We start from the raw sequence: 19,566 nt of genomic DNA, 5'->3' as shown, positions 1-19,566 counted from the left end.
TTTAAGTTTAGTATTTTTTGGTATACTAATTCACCCTCCCCTCTTAATATTCATCAACCTTGGGGTCTCTAACACCTCCATCGCACACATGCTGGACTCTAGAACGTTTGCAGGATGAATGGCTCATCCTGCGCAATGCTCGCTCATCCTAGATAATGCACACATTTTGTTCGATATATATATAATTTAAATCAATTGAAATTATTTAATCGACACCTAGATATCCGTTTAAATAGAACTTAAAATCAAAATAATAATAACTTAAACTTTATATATACCCGTGTCTCCTGATGAACAACTGGGTCAGTGACAACATCCAAATCTCCATACATCGATCCTAACGTGATACCCTATATAGTTCAAAAAATACAATTCAATATATATAATTAATTTAATCTATGCAGTTCATGTGTACAATCAAGTAGCTATATAAAAATTCTAAATTAAAATTAGTAAATTATATATTATAATTCATACCTCTCCTGCAGCATGTAAGACTCGTCAGATCCTACTGATGTCAGAATCATGCAATGAGCCCACTGCAACATGATCCCCCTCACTGTCTGGCTCCATAAGCATGATAGTGAACATCCCCGAAAATCAAGTAACAAGTACTGTGGCTCAATCAACTGATGTATAAATAGGAGGAGGAGGTGTATGCTGACCAACTGCTATATGCTGGGGCAGGGCAGTAGGATGTGCAACAACAATAGGCTGAGAATATGTATGCTCACAACCACGGCTAGAAGCACCCGGTCTACCAAGTACACGCCTAACAAATGATGGGGAATCCTCTAGTGGGATCCCATGCTCCATAGCAATGACCTGATATGAATCCAAGAGATCACTGGATAAGCATGCACTTATCTGCCGTAAAGGATCTATGTCATGCATGCGTGCAACATCCATCGACGATGGTATGTCTACTCGCACATATGGATCATCACTCACTGATGCATCATGAATGCTAGTACGAGAGTGCAACAAATATCTACCCACCTGATCTGATGTCATCTCATCCACATGTGTGGCTATAGCAACAATACTAGAAAAGATGGACTGTCGAGTGTTATCTGGTACACTATCTGCAACATGTTCTAGGTCTGCACTCTTGAGAAGAACCACAAGGTTTGGACCAATCAATGCCCATTTATTAACGGGAGAGGGTGCACCTGGTCATCTAAACTTATCTGAAAATCTGCCCTTCCCTTGCCCAACATGTTTCGAAAAATCGGTTAATCAACATCGAGCAACAAATGAAACTCTTTAAAAAATTGTTTGCAGAAATAAAGGGGCAACTCATCCTTTTGGGGCCACCTATGATGAGTGGCTAACCATCTAGGATAGATAAAAGGTTCTACTAGTGCATCCGTGCACCTAGTAGGCATATAACTCTTCACCCTACCAAATGCCTGATAATGAGGAAACATGGTTTTCACATCAACTGTGGAAACCCTATCATTCACTGTGTCCTATTTCACCATACCACATACACTGCGTGAAAGGGATCTATAGAATTCCTCTGCATTGACATCGTCATATGGATTATAATTGTCAACGAGGTCAATCATATGAAGTAGCTCTTGTCCAATAATCTCACCCCTTTGTTTATCTGTTTGATCATGCATGTTTCCCAATGTGATATTTAAATGATCTAAGGCACGTTGGAGTGCCTCTGCTGTCTAATTGTAGAGGCGCTATCTCTCCCGTGGAGTTGTGGCAGACCTATGTGACGTCTACTCACTCCCACAAGGATGAACACTAGGCTCAGAACTACTAGTATTATGTGATCTACGTTCATCAGACATGATGTTAGTGGGTTATATATATATATATATATATATATATATCTGCACATGTGCATGTATGTAGTACACATTAAACATTAATTAAACAAATATACATACATTTAAATCATTTTTAACATATTTAAACATGTAAATTAAAAAAATTAGATATACAAAAAAGAAATTTAAACGTCATAAATGCATACAAGTTAAAATTTTCTAGATATAAAGACAAATTTAAGATAAATTTCTAGATCTATGCACAAAAGAAATTTAAACAACTATAAATTTAATTTTAAATTTCAATATATGTCTAATTTACAATTACATATATTTGCATATACAATAATTAATTTGAAAATTAGTCAAATTAAGACAAATTAATTTACAATTAAGTCAAATTAATTTACAATTAATTTATAATTGCATATACAATTTAATTAATTTCAACATATGTCTTATGTGGTCCTAATAGGTCCTAAGGGGTGCACGTGTCGAAAGGGGCCTTGTGTGGTCCTAAGGGGTCACCCATGTGTTAGAACACATGCATGACCCCTTAGGACCACATAAGACCCCTTGCGACACCATTTGGTCTTATGTGGTCCTAATAGGTGCTAAGGGGTGCACATGTGTCATAAGGGGCCTTGTGTGGTCCTAAGGGGTCGCCCATGTGTTAGAACACATGCGTGACCCCTTAGGACCACATAAGACCCCTTGCGACACCATTTGGTCTTATGTGGTCCTAAGGGGTGCACATGTGTTGTAAGGGCCTTGTGTGGTCCTAAGGGGTCACCTATGTGTTAGAACACATGCGTGACCCCTTAGGACCACATAAGACCCCTTGAGACACCATTTGGTCTTATGTGGTCCTAATAGGTCCTAAGGGGTGCACATGTGTTGTAAGGGGCCTTGTGTGATCCTAAGGGGTCACCCATGTGTTAGAACACATGCATGACCCCTTAGGACCACAGAAGACCCCTTGCGATACCATTTGGTCTTATGTGGTCCTAATAGGTCCTAAGGGGTGCACATGTGTCATAAGGGGCCTTGTGTGGTCCTAAGGGGTCACCCATGTGTTAGAACATATGCGTGACCCCTTAGGACCACATAAGACCCCTTGCGACACCATTTGGTCTTATGTGGTCCTAATAGGTCCTAAGGGGTGCAGATGTGTCATAAGGGGCCTTGTGTGGTCCTAAGGGGTCACCCATGTGTTAGAACACATGCATGACCCCTTAGGACCACATAAGACCCCTTGCGACACCATTTGGTCTTATGTGGTCCTAATAGGTCCTAAGGGGTGTAGATGTGTCGTAAGGGGCCTTGTGTGGTCCTAAGGGGTCACCCATGTGTTAGAATGCATGCGTAACCCCTTAGGACCACATAAGACCCCTTGTGACACCATTTGGTCTTATGTGGTCCTAATAGGTCCTAAGGGGTGCACAGGTGTCGTAAGGGGCCTTTTGTGGTCCTAAGGGGTCACCCATGTGTTAGAACGCATGCGTGACCCCTTAGGACCACATAAGACCCCTTGCGACACCATTTGGTTTTATGTGGTCCTAATAGGTCCTAAGGGGTGCATGTGTCATAAGGGGCCTTGTGTGGTCCTAAGGGGTCACCCATGTGTTAGAATGCATGCGTGACCCCTTAGGACCATATAAGACCCCTTGCGACACCATTTGGTCTTATGTGGTCCTAATAGGTCCTAAGGGGTGCACATGTGTCGTAAGGGGCCTTGTGTGGTCCTAAGGGGTCACCCATGTGTTAGAATGCATGCGTGACCCCTTAGGACCACATAAGACCCCTTGCAATACAATTTGGTCTTATGTGGTCCTAATAGGTCCTAAGGGGTGCAGATGTGTCGTAAGGGGCCTTGTGTGGTCCTAAGGGGTCACCCATGTGTTAGAACTCATGCGTGACCCCTTAGGACCACATAAGACCCCTTGCGACACCATTTGGTCTTATGTGGTCCTAATAGGTCCTAAGGGGTGCACATGTATCGTAAGGGGCCTTGTGTGGTCCTAAGGGGTCACCCATGTGTTAGAACACATGTGTGACCCCTTAGGACCACATAAGACCCCTTGCGACACCATTTGGTCTTATATGGTCATAATAGGTCCTAAGGGGTGCACATGTGTCGTAAGGGGCCTTGTGTGGTTCTAAGGGGTCATATAAAATAATTATATGCACCTTAGGACGTATACATACACATACATACACCTCAGGACATGCTATCAGGGGTCATGTGTGGTCCTGAGGGGTCACACATGTGTGAGACATACTATCAGGGGTCGTGTGTGGTCCTGAGGGGTCACACACGTGTGAGACATGCTATCAGGGGTTGTGTGTGGCCCTGAGGGGTCACACACATGTTTACACATGTGTGACCCCTCAGAACCACACACGACCCCTAATAGCATGTCTTGAGGTGTATGTATGTCCTAAGACGTATATAATTATTTTATGTGTATTTATGTATGTATGTGTATGTATTTATGTATGTGTATGTACATGTAGGTATGTACATATATGTGTGTATGTATGTATGTAGACCTATGTATGTATGTGTATGTAATTTTATCTATGTGTATGTCCTAAGGTGTACATATAATTATTTTATATGTATGTAGGTAGGTATGTATATTTGTGTATGTTTGTATGTAGGTTTGTATGTATGTGTATGTATGTATGTATGTATGTAGGTATGTATGTGTATGTAGGTTTGTATGTATGTGTATGTATGTGTGTAGGTATGTATGTGTGTATGTGTATGTATTTGTATGTATGTGTGTATTTATGTACATGTATGTATTTATTTTCTAATATTCTAAACTATTATGATAGAATAAATACAAAAAAAAATAAATATATTTTTTAAAAACTATTTTAAAAAACTTAAAAAAAACTAATTTGCTATCAAAAAATTAATTTTCTATTAAAAACTAGTAAAAAAAAAATCAATATAAATTAATATGATAAAATAAATAAGTTTTTTTTTTTAAAAAAAAGGTACTTATCATCGAAACCCTTCCGACTGGATCTTTGTGAATTTTTGCACCCTCCCGCTAAACTCCAAGCCGCTCAATGCAAAATGAGGGGCTTGGGCAGATTTCGGCTCTTATATAGGGCAAGGGGGTTCCGATCGGAATGTTTCCTGCTGGAAACACCTTGCCACGTGAGCACTACGTGGTTGCCAAATCGCTCCGGTCGGAAGTGTTCCAGCCGGAATAAACATTGTTAGCCTAAAGTGCGACACAGATCCGTATGATCACCCTCTAAGTAAATCCCTTCATCAACCCTAGGATCAAATTTTACAGGATTGTCTTCATCCCTCTTAATATAACAAGGACTACCAAAATGTTTGAAATATTTAATTAAAGTAGTCTCACCTTTCCAAAGTTCATGCAGAGTTTTGTTGTGCTTTTCTCTAATCAACCCCCTATTTTGAATATAAACAACAGTATGAACCACCTCTCTCCAAAAGGAATCATTCACTTTAGACTCATTCATCATAATACAAGCCATTTCTTGGACTGATTTGTTCTTCCTCTCAACAACACCATTTTGTTATGGTGTCCTTGCGGTCGAGTATTGTTTTTTAATACCATGTTTTTTAACAGAAATTTACATACTCATTTGATGCAAACTCTCCATTTTTTTGATCGGTAATGGGCACTTTTTAAGGTGCCTAACACTATTGTTGTTCAAATCTGCAAGCTTGCCAGCCCAACGAAAGTACCAAGCTTGCAAGCATAGCGACCCAACAAGGATTTGAACCTTGGTAGCGGTTTCACCAAGCGTGTTAGCAACTGAAGTACATGGGTCACCCCATGTGAACTCTCCTCCATTGTCTGAATGTAAACATTTAAGTTTTAGACCATTCTTATTCTCCATTAAGGCTTTGAAAGCCTTAAAATTCTCAAGTGCTTTTGATTTTTCCTTCAAAAATGTAACCCAAGTCATTCTTGAAAAATCATCAATCAAAAGCATAAAATACTTCTCACCTTGCATACTCCTAGTTTTTGTAGGTCCACATAAATTAGTATGGATAAACTCAAGAGGCTTTGTGCTAGAATATTCTTTTGATTTGAAACTCTTCCTTGTTTGCTTTCCCAATTGACATTCTTTGCAAACAATGTTTGAAGGTTTAGTGAGATTTGGCATGTCTTTAACAAGTTCCTTTCTGCTGATCTGAACAAGACTATCAAAGTTCATGTGTCCCATCCTCCTATTCCATAGCCAACTTTCATCCATCTGATTGAAACATCACTTTTCAATTTTGATATCATCAAGAATGTACAGATTGTTAGCAACCCTACTTGTATTAGCAACATGTTTACCATTTTTACTAATTTCACAACAATTTGAATTGAAAACTGAACTATGTCCTTGATAACATAATTGACTCACACTTAATAGATTGTGTTTCAGATCTTCCACATATAAAACATTCTCAATTTTGATCTCACCATTATCCAAAACAAGTGTTCCTTCACCTATAAATTTTGCATATTTATTACCACCAAATCTTATCTTACCTTACCAAGTGTTGTTAGGAAGTGGTTGAAGAGTTAATAAGAAAATCTTTAGTGGGTGAAGAGATTAAATGTTGGTTGATCACAGAGATCCCATAATGCCAAGATTTATGGTTTGCTAGGGAGGGTTGAAGAGTTACTAAGAAAATCTTCATTGAGTGAAGAGACTAAATGTTGGTTGATCCTAGGGATTCCATAGTACCTAGATTTATGGTGCCCCCAAAGATATAAGATTGGTGTATTAAGTTGAATACAGATGGTGCGTTAATGGGTAATCTGGTTAGGTTAGTATGGGAGACATTGGTAGACATTCAAATAAATTGGTGGCTTTATTCTTTGCTAAAAAACTGGAACACATAACCAATAATTTAGTGGAGATCGAATCTATTTAGAAAGGGATGCAAGAGGCCTTCAAAAATAGGGAGAGAAATATCCAAATTGAATTTGATTCAAAGGTAATCATTAACTTGTAATTTGATCCATAGGGATTCCATACAAAAAATGGCAAATAGCAAGACTTAAAGAAGATTCAAAGCTTGTAGAATAAGTTCTAGGAGGTTTAATTGAGCCAAATTTCTAAAGAACACAATAAAATTGTGAATGGGTAAAAGCCAATTGGGCTATTTGACAACTACAACCTTGTTATGGTTCACCCCCTCATTGGTGGTCAACCAAGCTTCAAGAGGTTTTGACAAACATTTTGGATTATGATTTTTCCTAATTAATTGATGTAGTTGAGGTCAAGGTTCCTTGCTAGGTAGCTGAATAACACAACTCTACTAAACTACCACCACAAAAATGTCGTGCAACAAGAAAATTTCAAGCTTTTATCTATATGTAGCTTCAAAATACAAACAATTTTCAATGTTCAATCCCAATGATCTTCAACTTTCTTCTCTCTTCTCCAATTTTCCCCCTAAGCACATTGATTTCCCCTCTTTTAATTCTCTATGGATGGAAGTTCAATTCTTCCAAAGGTAGTTCAATTGTCATACTAGACAATGTCCATTGATCTTCTTGAGGTGTACACATCATCGTAGTTAATGCTTGTTGGTGTTTCACCCTTCTTTGAAATTAAATATTTGCTGGGGTATTGACTTCCTTCAAAACTTTGCTTCCTTCCATGGATGGAAGTTTAGTTGTTTCCACAGGTAGTTCAACCATCATACCAAATGGTGTCCATTGATCTTGAGGTGCACACATCGTCGTAGTTAATTCTTGTTGGTGTTTCACCCTTCTTTGAAAGTAAACACTTGTTGGGGGTATCAAATTCCTTGAGAACTCCACTTTCTTCCTTTTTTTGGGGGGTTAAATTTTCTTCATGAACCCAAATGGTTGTCTTTTTGGTTGACAAGATTACGAGCTTCCTCAAGAATCTAATTGCTTTTTTCCTTGTTTATCAAGTTTTGGGCTTCTCTTGAATCCCGAATGTTTACCTTCTTCTCAACAATTGGTCATTGAACTAGAACTATTGGGATTTTCAATAGTCCTAGAAACTCCTTTGCACTTTGACTTGAAAATTTTCAAAGCTAAGTATTTATCTTTATTGACAAATGCATGAGGAGTAGGAATAATAATAGGTACACATTAAGCTCCTTAACAAGATGATCTCCTTGCCCAAATTTCAATTAAAATTCACTCTTGCAGCAACTCACCAAAACCAACAACAAAAGCAAGGCAAATTAGAACTAAAAACATGAAGGTGACACAAGGTTGCTCGTGAACCCGGATGTTCTCGCATCATACACATTGGCTAAGTGAAATGGTCCATTAGTTTATAACTCATGAACATTTTGGGAAGTCCAAAATCAAAATTTCATACTCAAGCCAATTTTGAAGCTTCCATCCAAGAGGCTTCATGTTTGCAGCTCCAACCTTCAAATACACCAGGGATTTCATGCATTATTTTCCCCTCATTATTTTAGCCACATGAGAACCAATCACTTTGTCAAAATTTTCAAGTTTATTTTCTAGCAATTGATGTGACTTCCTAGTGCATCTTGTAAATATGCATGTGTCTCCTTATGTGCTTGTCTCCCCTTCATGATACTTATATAGTTCAACATTATAAAAAATGGTAGATATATCTATATTTCCCAGAAGGTCAATTTCATAAGTATTGGCTAAAAACTTCCTTAAGACCCTAGATATGGACCTCTATTCAACCATTTCAATTTATTATATGTTCCCTATGAGAACGTCTCCTTCCTCAAATATGCGATAACCATATCGCCTTGCTGAAAATATTGTTCTCTTTTGTGCATATGAACACTCTCCTTGTATTTGCTAGCACTCTTCTCCCAATTTTCTTTCACTCTCCTATGTAATGAATATATCGAACAAAAGATTTTTTTACAACACCCTTTTTGCCTAAATTTGCACCACCTCTCAACTCATCAACACCTCTAGAGCTAAACCCATAGAAAATATAGAAAAGAAATTTTCCAAACACTCATATAGACTGAATTATTGTAAGCAAACTTTACCTGTGCCAATGTCAAGTCTCTTTGGTTTGGTTTATTACCTATCAAACATTTTAATACATTTCTCAAACTCCTATTTACAACTGTGGTTTGTCCATTAGTTTGGGGATGATAGGATGAATTGAATCCCAACTTTGTACCCAAGTTCTTACACAATGTATGCCAAAAATGACCAACAAACTTAGTGTATCCATTTGAGATAATACTCTTCAAAACTATGTGTAGCCTACCTCCCTACTTGATTTTTTTTAACTATGTGGGAATCATCGTTACTCTTTTGACATGGTAAAAGACAAACCATTTGATAACTCAATGATGAACCACTAGTACCAAACCGGTACTGAGAGGGGGGGGGTGAATCAGTACCAACACAAATACAGTCAAAAATTGGTTTGACAACAAATACCCCAAATGACTGATAAACAGGGATACCGATAAAACATAGTGCAATCGGTATTATCAAGTATAGCTCAATCAGTCATGAACCGGTCACTCAATAAGCTTTTCTCTTAGCTCAATACCACATTATCATTATATTCTCATCCACAAACTAGTAAACTTAACCATCAGATCTTCACAACAGTGAGTTCAATGTGTTTTATAGACAGGCATAAAACATAGAACCTTCATGTGCTTAACAGATAAAACAAAGCATCACAAGACAAGAGCATTACACATGACACACATATTTTTCACGTGGAAACCCAACTGGGAAAAACCACGGTGGGGATGAATACCCACAAGCTGCTTTTTGAACTCTTTAGAAGTCTGCTCTGTTAGGAGCCTTGTCTGGTTAAGGACATTACAATAGGTTCTGGTAGGAACCGATCCTATTAAGGATCACCCAGTTAAGGGATACCCGGTTAAGGGTTAAACCCGGTAGGGTCAGCTTGTTAGAGGATTTTAAGAACTCAATAGCTGAAAGGATCTCCTAAGCTTCTCTAGCTTCTCAGAACTCATTAGCCTCGAGTTACCCGGTTAAGGGATTTGAGACAAGCCGGTTAAGACCACCCGATTTAAGGGATTTTGAATCAAGCCAGTTAAGGCTACCCTATTAGGGGATTTTACAACTGTTGAAGTGGTTAGAGATCAACAGGTATTACAATGATCTGTTAACAACACTCAATGCTAATGCAGATCCGTTTAGGCTCCTCTTTTCCTTCTGCACATTCACTTTGCAGGTATCTCTTCTCTCCTTTCGTCTGGCAAGAATCACGTATCACTTTCCTTGGATACACACTCACAACTTTTTCCAACAACTTCAGACAGAAACCCAACATCGACCTTATAGGAAACATACAGGTCGGTAGCAAAAACCCTAAACCCTAAACTTGTTAGGTTGAGCAATTCAAACGGTTCGATCCTGACCGTTGAATCATACTGCATTAAATGCACTAGTCTTGAATCGATCTCAAGACATTCTCCATCGTCCATTATCCACCATTTTCATGGCGGCTGATAACCCATCATGCGTTATCACCGTTTGATAGACTTCGTACATTCTCGAGGTAGATAGGAATAGTCATCTTCATGCAAGATCCTTCACGCACACAGAGCTTACGTGGAAACACGATCTTTCCTCCATCATACTGCTAACTTCTCACACAAAGATCACCGATTGAGTCACACAGACTTGAGGTACTCCAACTGGAAACCCCGAAGTAGAAGCTGCCTACCAACCGGTAGTCATATAGTGCTTCCATGTACCGGTTCCCATAACTACATGTCGGTTCACCTTGAGCAAATATGTCGCTTCACTTTGGCATATACCAGTTCACACATATGTCGGTTCCTCTTTCTTCACTTATCACATGTGCCGGTTCACACTATGTCCTATATTGACATCAATGACAACATACAATATCATTATGTCTTTATGCCGGTTCACATCAGGCTCATGCCGGTTCACATATTGCCAACAATCTCCCCCTTTGGCATTGGTGGCAATATACAAAAGATATCTTCTCTACTTCCCATCTTCTCCCCATTTGCTGCAGATATCTTTTCGCTTCACTCCTTCTCCCCCTTGGACAACAATGCCAAAGTGGAGGTACAATCATCACTGTTCCATCATGCTGCTCCCCTTGAGGAGTAGCATCCATAAACACACCAATCAACCAAATATTTGTCTTTCAATACCTGACTCACGTGGAATAATCACTTTTAGTTCACCACCTAAAGGGGCAAGACCCCTAATTCACCTCTCAAATGCACAAATGTTGTCTTTGGGAGAGGCTTGGTGAATATGTCTGCTAACTGCTCCTTACTGGACACATGCTCCAGTGCAATCTCTTTATTCTGAACCTTTTCCCTCAAGAAACGATACTTAAGCTCAAAATGCTTGGTTCTAGAATGTAAAACCGGATTCTTTGATATATTGATAGCACTTGTGTTATCACACAATATACTTATCAGTTCAGATACAGGGATCTTGAAGCCTTCCAGTACATGCTTCATCCAGATTGTCTGAGTGCAGTTCATGAAAGCTGCAACATACTCCACTTCCACTGTAGACTGAGAGATGCAACTCTTCTTTTTACTCATCCATGAGACCAGTCTACCACCGAGAAAGAATGCACCACCGGTTGTGCTCTTTCGGTCATTCACATTACCGGCCCAATCAACATCTGTGAATACTTTCAGATTGAAATTATTGCTATATGGGTACCACAATCCATAGTCAACTATTCCCTTTAGATACCTAAGAATCCGCTTGACTGCACTAAAGTGAGATTCTCTTGGACTCTTCTGGAACCTTGCAGTGATGCCAACTGCATGTGCAATATCCGGTCTACTATGCACTACATAATGCAACTTACCAATCATTGATCGGTATTCCTTCTCATCAATCAGTACGGAATCATCCTCGTTTGTCAATTTGCAACCGGTCACCATCAGTGTACCAATCGGTTTGCAATCTTCCATGCCAAAAGTCTTCAACACTTCTTTGACATATTTGGACTGAGTGATGAAGATTCCATCTTTCATCGGCTGGATCTACAGTCCAATGAAGAACTTAATCTCGCCTATGAGTGACATCTCAAACTCTTTCTTCATCTCATCAACAAACTCAGGACTCATCTTGTCATCTCCTTCAAAGATAATGTCATCAACAAAAACTTCACAGATCAGAATCTGATCTTCTTCAGACTTCAAGTAGATATTGCTATCTTCACTTGTTCTCTCAAATCCAATCAAGATGGGAATGTAGGCACTCATACCATGCCCTAGGTGCTTGCTTTAGACCATATAATGCTTTATGTAGCCTACATACCATGTCACTGTCTTTAGATAGGGCAAACCCATCTGGTTGCTCAATATACACCCCCTCTTCAAGTACACCATTTAGGAATGTAGATTTTACATCCATTTGATATACCTTGAACCTCTTAAAAGTTGCATATGCAAGTAGCATACGAACTCCTTCCAATCTGGCTACAGGAGCAAAGGTTTCCCCATAGTCTTCACCTTCTTCTTGAGCATATCCTTTGCATACCAGTCTGGCTTTATTCCTAATCACTGTGCTCTCCTCATTCAACTTATTTCTGAACACCCATTTGGTGTCGATGACATTTTTATGCTCTCGTCTGGGTACCAAGGACCATGTACCATTTTTCTCTATTTGGTCAAGTTCTTCTTCCATTGCCTTGATCCAGTCTTCATCTTTATGAGCCTCTTTGAATGACTTAGGCTCAAATTCAGAGATCATACACGAGTTTTCTCTGATCTTTCTTCTAGTAAGGATTCTTGCATCCTTATCACCTATGATCTTCTTGGGATCATGATTCAACTTGACATACCGAGGAATGGTCTTAACTGGTTCTTTTTGCTTTTCTTCTTCATCCTCATCTTCATCAGTATTAGCATTCACCGGTTCAGGAACACTGCTACTGGTACTAGGTTGACTGACAACCAGTTCCCAGAAGGTTGCAACCGGTTCATTTACAACTTGCTCACTGCCGGTTTTCTCAGTCTTCTCAGAGGATTCATCAACTCTTACATTGATGCTTTCCATAATTCTTTGAGTCCTATTGTTGTAGCACTTGAAAGCTGTACTCTTGGTGGAATATCCTAGAAATATTCCTTCATCACATTTAGCTTCAAATTTGCCCTAATGTTCACTCCTCTTGATGTAACATTTGCTACCAAATACCTTAAAGTAGTTTACCACAGGTGTCTTATTGGTCCAATACTCATAAGGAGTTTTGTCCTTACCCTTTTTGATGAGTACCCGGTTCATAGTCTAAACTGCAGTGCTCACCGCTTCTCTCCAAAAGGTGTGAGCAACCTTTCCTTGGATCAACACAGTTCTAGCTGCTTCAACCACAGTCCGGTTATTCCTCTCTGCTAGGCCATTCTGCTGTGGAGTCCGGGGGGAAAACAACTGTCTCTTGATGCCAAATTCTTCACAATACTTATTGAATTCACTAGAAGTGAATTCCCCTCCTTGATCAGTTCTGAGACATTTGATCCTCTTACCGCTTTCCTTCTCCACTAATTCTCTAGAAGCTTTGAATTTCCCAAAAGCTTCAGACTTGTGTTTCAAGAATGTGACCCACATCATTTTTGAGCACTCATCAGTGAGAATCATGAAGTACCTATCACCTTGCACACTTCTAGTTTTCATAGGACCACATAAATCAGTATGCACAAGATCAAGCAAATTGTCAGCAGTGAAAGATTTACCTTTAAAGGTTGAGGAAGACATTTTCCCCAATTGACATTCTCTACACAAGGTATTATCCAATTTGCTTAGCACTGGTAACCCTCTAACTGCCTTGATCTTACTAGCCTTTACAATGTTATCAAAGTTCACATGGCAGAATCTCCTATGCCATATCCATCTATCATCAAGCTTAGCCATAAGACATGTACTTATATTTGCCTTTAGATGAAATAGGTTACCTTTAGTCTGCATGCCGGTGGCTACCAATTTACCATCTTCACCTTTGATTCTGCAAACTCCATTCTTGAATTGCAGAGTGAGACCACTGTCATTTAGTTGGGAAACACTTAGAAGGTTGTGTCTGAGACCATCAACCCAGGACACATTGTCAGCACTACTCTTTCCATTCAAAGAGATGGACCCTCTGCCTTTGACCATGCATGGTGCATCATTGCCAAAGTGAACCACACCACCATCATACTCCTCTAAGGATAGAAACTTGCTTCGGTCACCAGTCATATGGTGAGAACAACCACTGTCAATTATCCACTCATTGGAATCATCAAACCGGGAGACAAGAGCCTTCTTGTTTGCCACATCTTCCTTTACAACAACGAACACAATGTCTTCATTCTCTTCATCTTCTGATTCCTCATCCGTGACACCTTCATCAACTGCCACAAAACAATTTCTCCGGTTTCCTCCTTTGAATTTCTTGAACCTTTCTGGTTTATCCTTGTTGTCACTATTAGGACAGTTCATAGCAATATGTCCTATCCGGTTACAGGAGAAACATTTCAAAGGAAGCTTACCTTTGTATTTACCAGTCCCTTTTGGAAATCTCCTAGCTAGAAGAGCTTCAAATTCCATCAGAAGCTCTTCATCCTTCATTTCTCTGTTTTGACTAGGTTCCCCACTAGTGCTAGCCTCTTTTCCTTTTCTGGATGGTATAGCAGAAGCTTTAAAAGCTGATTCTGACTTTTGAACACTACCATCAAAACTATTCAGCTCATAGGCTATCAACTTGGCTATGATGGAGTCCAAGGACGCCTCAGACTTGTCTATTGATCTCAGCTCTTGAATAGCAGCAACCCTTATTGCATAGACCGGCAACAGGGATCTCAGGACTTTACTTACCACAGTGGAATCTTTTATTTTGCCACCTGCACTCTTTATTTCTCCAACAACTGTTTTGATTCTTATTCCATACTGCTGAATGGTCTCTCCTTCAACCATCCGCATGTCTTCAAACTTTCCTCTCAAGCTCTCTTCCTTAGCCTGTTTTACATGCTCATCACCACCATAAATATTTTCAAGAGCATCCCATACTTCTTTGGGATTTTCCTTGTCCTGAACATCAATAAACTCAATGTCAGATAGACTATTGATGAGGGCTTCCATGACTTGCCCATTTTCTTGTATCTCTCTCTTTTGGTCATCGGTGAGAGTACCAGTAGGAACAACATATACATTTTCAACATAACTCCAGTGTTGAACACCCATGCTTTTGATGAATATCTTCATCCCGTCTTTCCATATACCAAAGTTTTTGCTGTTGAACTTTGGACCTTCCCTCTTCATCATTTGGCTAGGATCTTTTCCTGAAGCGGTTAAGCTTACAACACAAAGGACCTGGAGTGCTCTGATACCAATTGATAACTCAATGATGAACCACTAGTACCAAACCGGTACTGAGAGGGGGGGGGGGTGAATCAGTACCAACACAAATATAGTCAAAAATCGGTTTGATAGCAAATACCCCAAATGACTGATAAACAGGGATACCGATAAAATAGAGTGCAACCGGTAATATCCAGTATAGCTCAATCAGTCATGAACCGGTCACTCAATAAGCTTTTCTCTTAGCTCAATACCACATTATCATTATATTCTCATCCACAAACTAGTAAACTTAACCATCAGATCTTCACAATAGTGAGTTCAATGTTTTTTATAGACAGGCATAAAACATAGAACCTTCATGTGCTTAACAGATAAAACAGAGCATCACAGGACAAGAGCATTACACATGACACACATATTTTTCACGTGGAAACCCAATTGGGAAAAACCACGATGGGGATGAATACCCACAAGCTTCTTTTTGAACTCTTTAGAAGTCTGCTCTGTTAGGAGCCTTGTCCGGTTAAGGACATTACAATAGGTTTTGGTAGGAACCAATCCTATTAAGGATCACTCGGTTAAGGGTTAAACCTGGTAGGGCTACCTTGTTAGAGGATTTTAAGAACTCAATAGCTGAAAGGATCTCCTAAGCTTCTCTAGCTTCTCAGAACTCATTAGCCTCGAGTTACCCGGTTAAGGGATTTGAGACAAGCCGGTTAAGACCACCCGATTTAAGGGATTTTGAATCAAGCCAGTTAAGGCTACCCTGTTAGGGGATTTTACAACTGTTGAAGTGGTTAGAGATCAACAGGTATTACAATGATTTGTTAACAACACTCAATGCTAATGCAGATCCGTTTAGGCTCCTCTTTTCCTTCTGCACATTCACTTTGCAGGTATCTTTTCTCTCCTTTGGTCTGGCAAGAATCACGTATCACTTTCCTTGGATACACACTCACAAATTTTGCCAACTTCAAACAGAAACCCAACATCGACATTATAGGAAACATACAGGTCAGTAGCAAAAACCCTAAACCCTAAACCTATTAGGTTGAGCAATTCAAATGGTTCGATCCTGACCGTTGAATCATACTGCATTAAATGCACCAGTCTTGAATTCCAAGACATTCTCCATCGTCCATTATCCACCGTTTTCATGGCGGCTGATAACCCAGCACGCGTTATCACCATTTGACAAACTTCGCACATTCCTAAGGTAGATAGGAATAGTCATCTTCATGCAAGATCCTTCATGCACACAAAGCTTACGTGGTAAGACGATCTATCCTCCATCATACTGCTAACTTATCACACAAAGATCACCGATTGAGTCACACAGACTTGAGGTACTCCAACCGGAAACCCCGAAGTGGAAGCTGCCTACCAACCGGTAGTCATACAATGCTTTCATGTGCCGGTTCCCATAACTACATGCCGGTTCACCTTGAGCAAATATGCCGCTTCACTTTGGCATATACCGGTTCACACATATGCCGGTTCCTCTTTCTTCACTTATCATATGTGCCGGTTCACACTATGTCCTATATTGACATCAATGACAACATACACTATCATTATGTCTTTATGCCGGTTCACATTAGGCTCATGCTGGTTCACATAATGCCAACACCATTTTCAAAAACATGTCTACTACAACAAAGATTTCAAATCATTACCTCTTTGTGTCTAAGGCAGTCCAAAACCAATGTCCATGTTGATGTGCTCCCATGACTTTTATAGAATAGGCAATGGTTGATACAACCCTACGTTTTATTTTCCTTCTTTAGCATGTTGGTATATTATGCATCCTTGCACTAGGATTTTCACATTTATACTCATTCCAGGCTAAATTTAACAGTGCTACTTAATAGAAAATATGGTCACAGGCGAATGAAGCTACAAATATTTTACACAAAATAATACATGCTTCATTCTCATCTCCTCATTCAATAAATCTTATTCATATTTATAGGATCCATGAATCCTATTAAATTATAGGAATCTTCCTAAACGACTTTCCTCATTATGTTGATTTGTTTTAACAACTCAACATTCATACTACTACTATGATAGGTTATTAAATAAACTTTAACAAACCCAAGAAATAGTTATTATATGCATCCTGTAAATGCTGCAATGTTTCCAACACCCCTCCCATATTGCATCATTATCCGAATGGGGATATGTAGACTAACAATACTTAAGACGACACGTTTAGTAGTTCATCCTAAGGTATGAGTAGGAACTTACAATTCTACTCATGACAAGCAATAATAGAACTAGCCTCACCATGCTTATTGTACTTTCATCTAAGGATAGAGACAAACACATCTACCCATGGAACCAAGGATAGGGACTAACAAATTTATCTATGGTCTTACATCATGTTTGGACAGGGACAAACACATGTATCCAAGTTCAAGGTTACAGACATGGACACACATCTGCTCACAACAATTATGATTGGAGACACAAACATCCAATCATAATCACCAACTCTTGTGATTGAGGACAAACACATCCATTCACAAATAACTAACAATAGTAATTGGGAACAAACACATACAATCATTTACATCATCTTGTGAATGGGGACAAACACATCCATTGACAAACAACCACCAATAGTGATTGGGGACAAACACATCCAATCACAAATACAAACTTTGATTTGATTTAGAAAATATATTCCTCACTATTTTCGTGTGGAGAGTCTTCACTAGCCACCTCATGAAGGCATTCTTCATCATCATCTGCACCCAATGCCTTATATGTATTTAGCTTGCCTTCAAGGAGATCCTTGGCACGCTAAGAGCAATTCATAAAAAAGTGTCCCTTCTTCTTGCAATAGTAGCACAAAATTTTATTCTTGAAGAAACGATTTCCCTTTGATGTAGAAGAACAAGATTTGGAGGAATAGTTAGGCCTATTTTTTCCATACATTACAGTTTCCTCTATAGTTGAATCAATTTTCTTAATTCTTCATCAATGAATGTAGATATTATTTCTTCTAAGGTAGCATCTACTTTGTTTAATATGAAAATAATGTTTCCATAACTAGGAGGCATGCTATTTAACTGAATAAACTTTGAATCATCATCATCTACTTTGGCATCTATCCTAGCTAGTGGATTCATTAGGGAGTGAAACTTACTGATATGTTGAACATTGTTGTCACCTTCCATCATTTTCAGCTTGAACAATTTTTGCTTTAAGCCCATCTTTGAACTTGATTCTTTTGATCCAAACAAAGAATTCAAATTATCCCACACTTCATTTGAGGTCTTTAATAAGTCAATGTGGTGGAGGTATGCATTTGAAAATCCAAGACCAATCAAAGCTATTGCTCTTCAATCCTTCGCAGTCCACTTTGCGCTTCTACTAATATTAGTTGGCCTTGTTGTTGCTCCATTGATTATATCCCACAGATCCTTTTCGATAAGGATCAACTGTAATTTGATTTATCACGTGTGGAATTTTGAACCTTCAAATTTTTCTATTAATATGCTAATTTTCTCCATTAAAAGAAAATATTTGACCTCCCATTAATCTAAGGAAAATGGAAGGTGTCGAGCTTCACCGATAATGCACCTTTAGTACTTTTACAAATTTATATACATATTGACTCTAAACTATCATATTATTGAAACACTAAAATGACAATTATTTAACAATAAAAAATACTTCAAGCTTAACTTTGTGCCAAAATAAAACTATACATTCAAACTACAAATAATACCCACTGTTGCCAAACTTCTCTAACGCTAAAAAATACATCTCATAAAGAATACTATACCTAGGGAGATTTAAGCACACAAAGAAATTGCAAACAACTTACTACCATCTATATGGTGCTTTCAACAACATCCTTGATTTAGTAGCTCTACTTGAATGGCATTGATCATCTTCACTGTAAAAAAATGTATTCAAACCTTGTTGATTGAGCTTATTGTCCATAACAACTCATAATCACACTCCAAATTAGAATAGGTCTCACGACCTGCATGTAAGTGGAGACTTGTGGCCTCGTTGCCTCTACTGCTACAGATTGGAGTGAGGTCCTTCTAGATAAAAGGATCTCAGTAATTGTTCAATACCCTGCAAATATTATCACGAGCCTCAAACAAGTTTGCACAGATCACATTAAAACTACACATTTTCACTGCGCCATTAATTTTAGACTAGTAATCATCTGCAATGGCCTTTACCCACTCCTTGAATCCGCCTCATTTGACCAACTAAAAGAATTCTTTTTCTAGGAAAGAACTAGTTGTACTGTAGAGAGAGGGAGATTTTTCCCTTCCATCCATCCACACCATTGAAAGGAAAAGTCACACAGATATATTTTAACACTTTGCTTCCATTCGCTAGCTGAAGCACATGATAACTATGCACAAGTGACCATCGAGGTCTCTTAGCATGGCATAAGGACAAGAGATCAATCGGCAATAGAGGTAGAAGATTTTTTAGCA

The 19,566-nt window shown here is 38.9% G+C and overlaps 1 protein-coding gene across 1 annotated transcript in view; it reads right to left on the bottom strand.

Annotated features, from left to right (window-relative positions):
- Window positions 1-621: 621 nt before the first annotated feature.
- The window catches only part of LOC131078874 (transcription factor MYB28-like), a 54,440-nt gene continuing 35,495 nt past the window's right edge, over window positions 622-19,566 (bottom strand). The window contains exons 5-6 of the mRNA XM_058016701.2: window positions 1,487-1,612; window positions 622-1,172 (exon numbers count right to left, since the gene is read on the bottom strand). Of these exons, the coding sequence (XP_057872684.2) occupies window positions 622-1,172; window positions 1,487-1,612 (677 nt within the window). The remainder of the gene's footprint in view (window positions 1,173-1,486; window positions 1,613-19,566) is intronic.

This window comes from Cryptomeria japonica, chromosome 2 (assembly GCF_030272615.1).
Source record: "Cryptomeria japonica chromosome 2, Sugi_1.0, whole genome shotgun sequence".
Lineage (NCBI taxonomy): Eukaryota > Viridiplantae > Streptophyta > Pinopsida > Cupressales > Cupressaceae > Cryptomeria > Cryptomeria japonica.
This window is presented reverse-complemented; position numbering and strand designations above follow the sequence as displayed.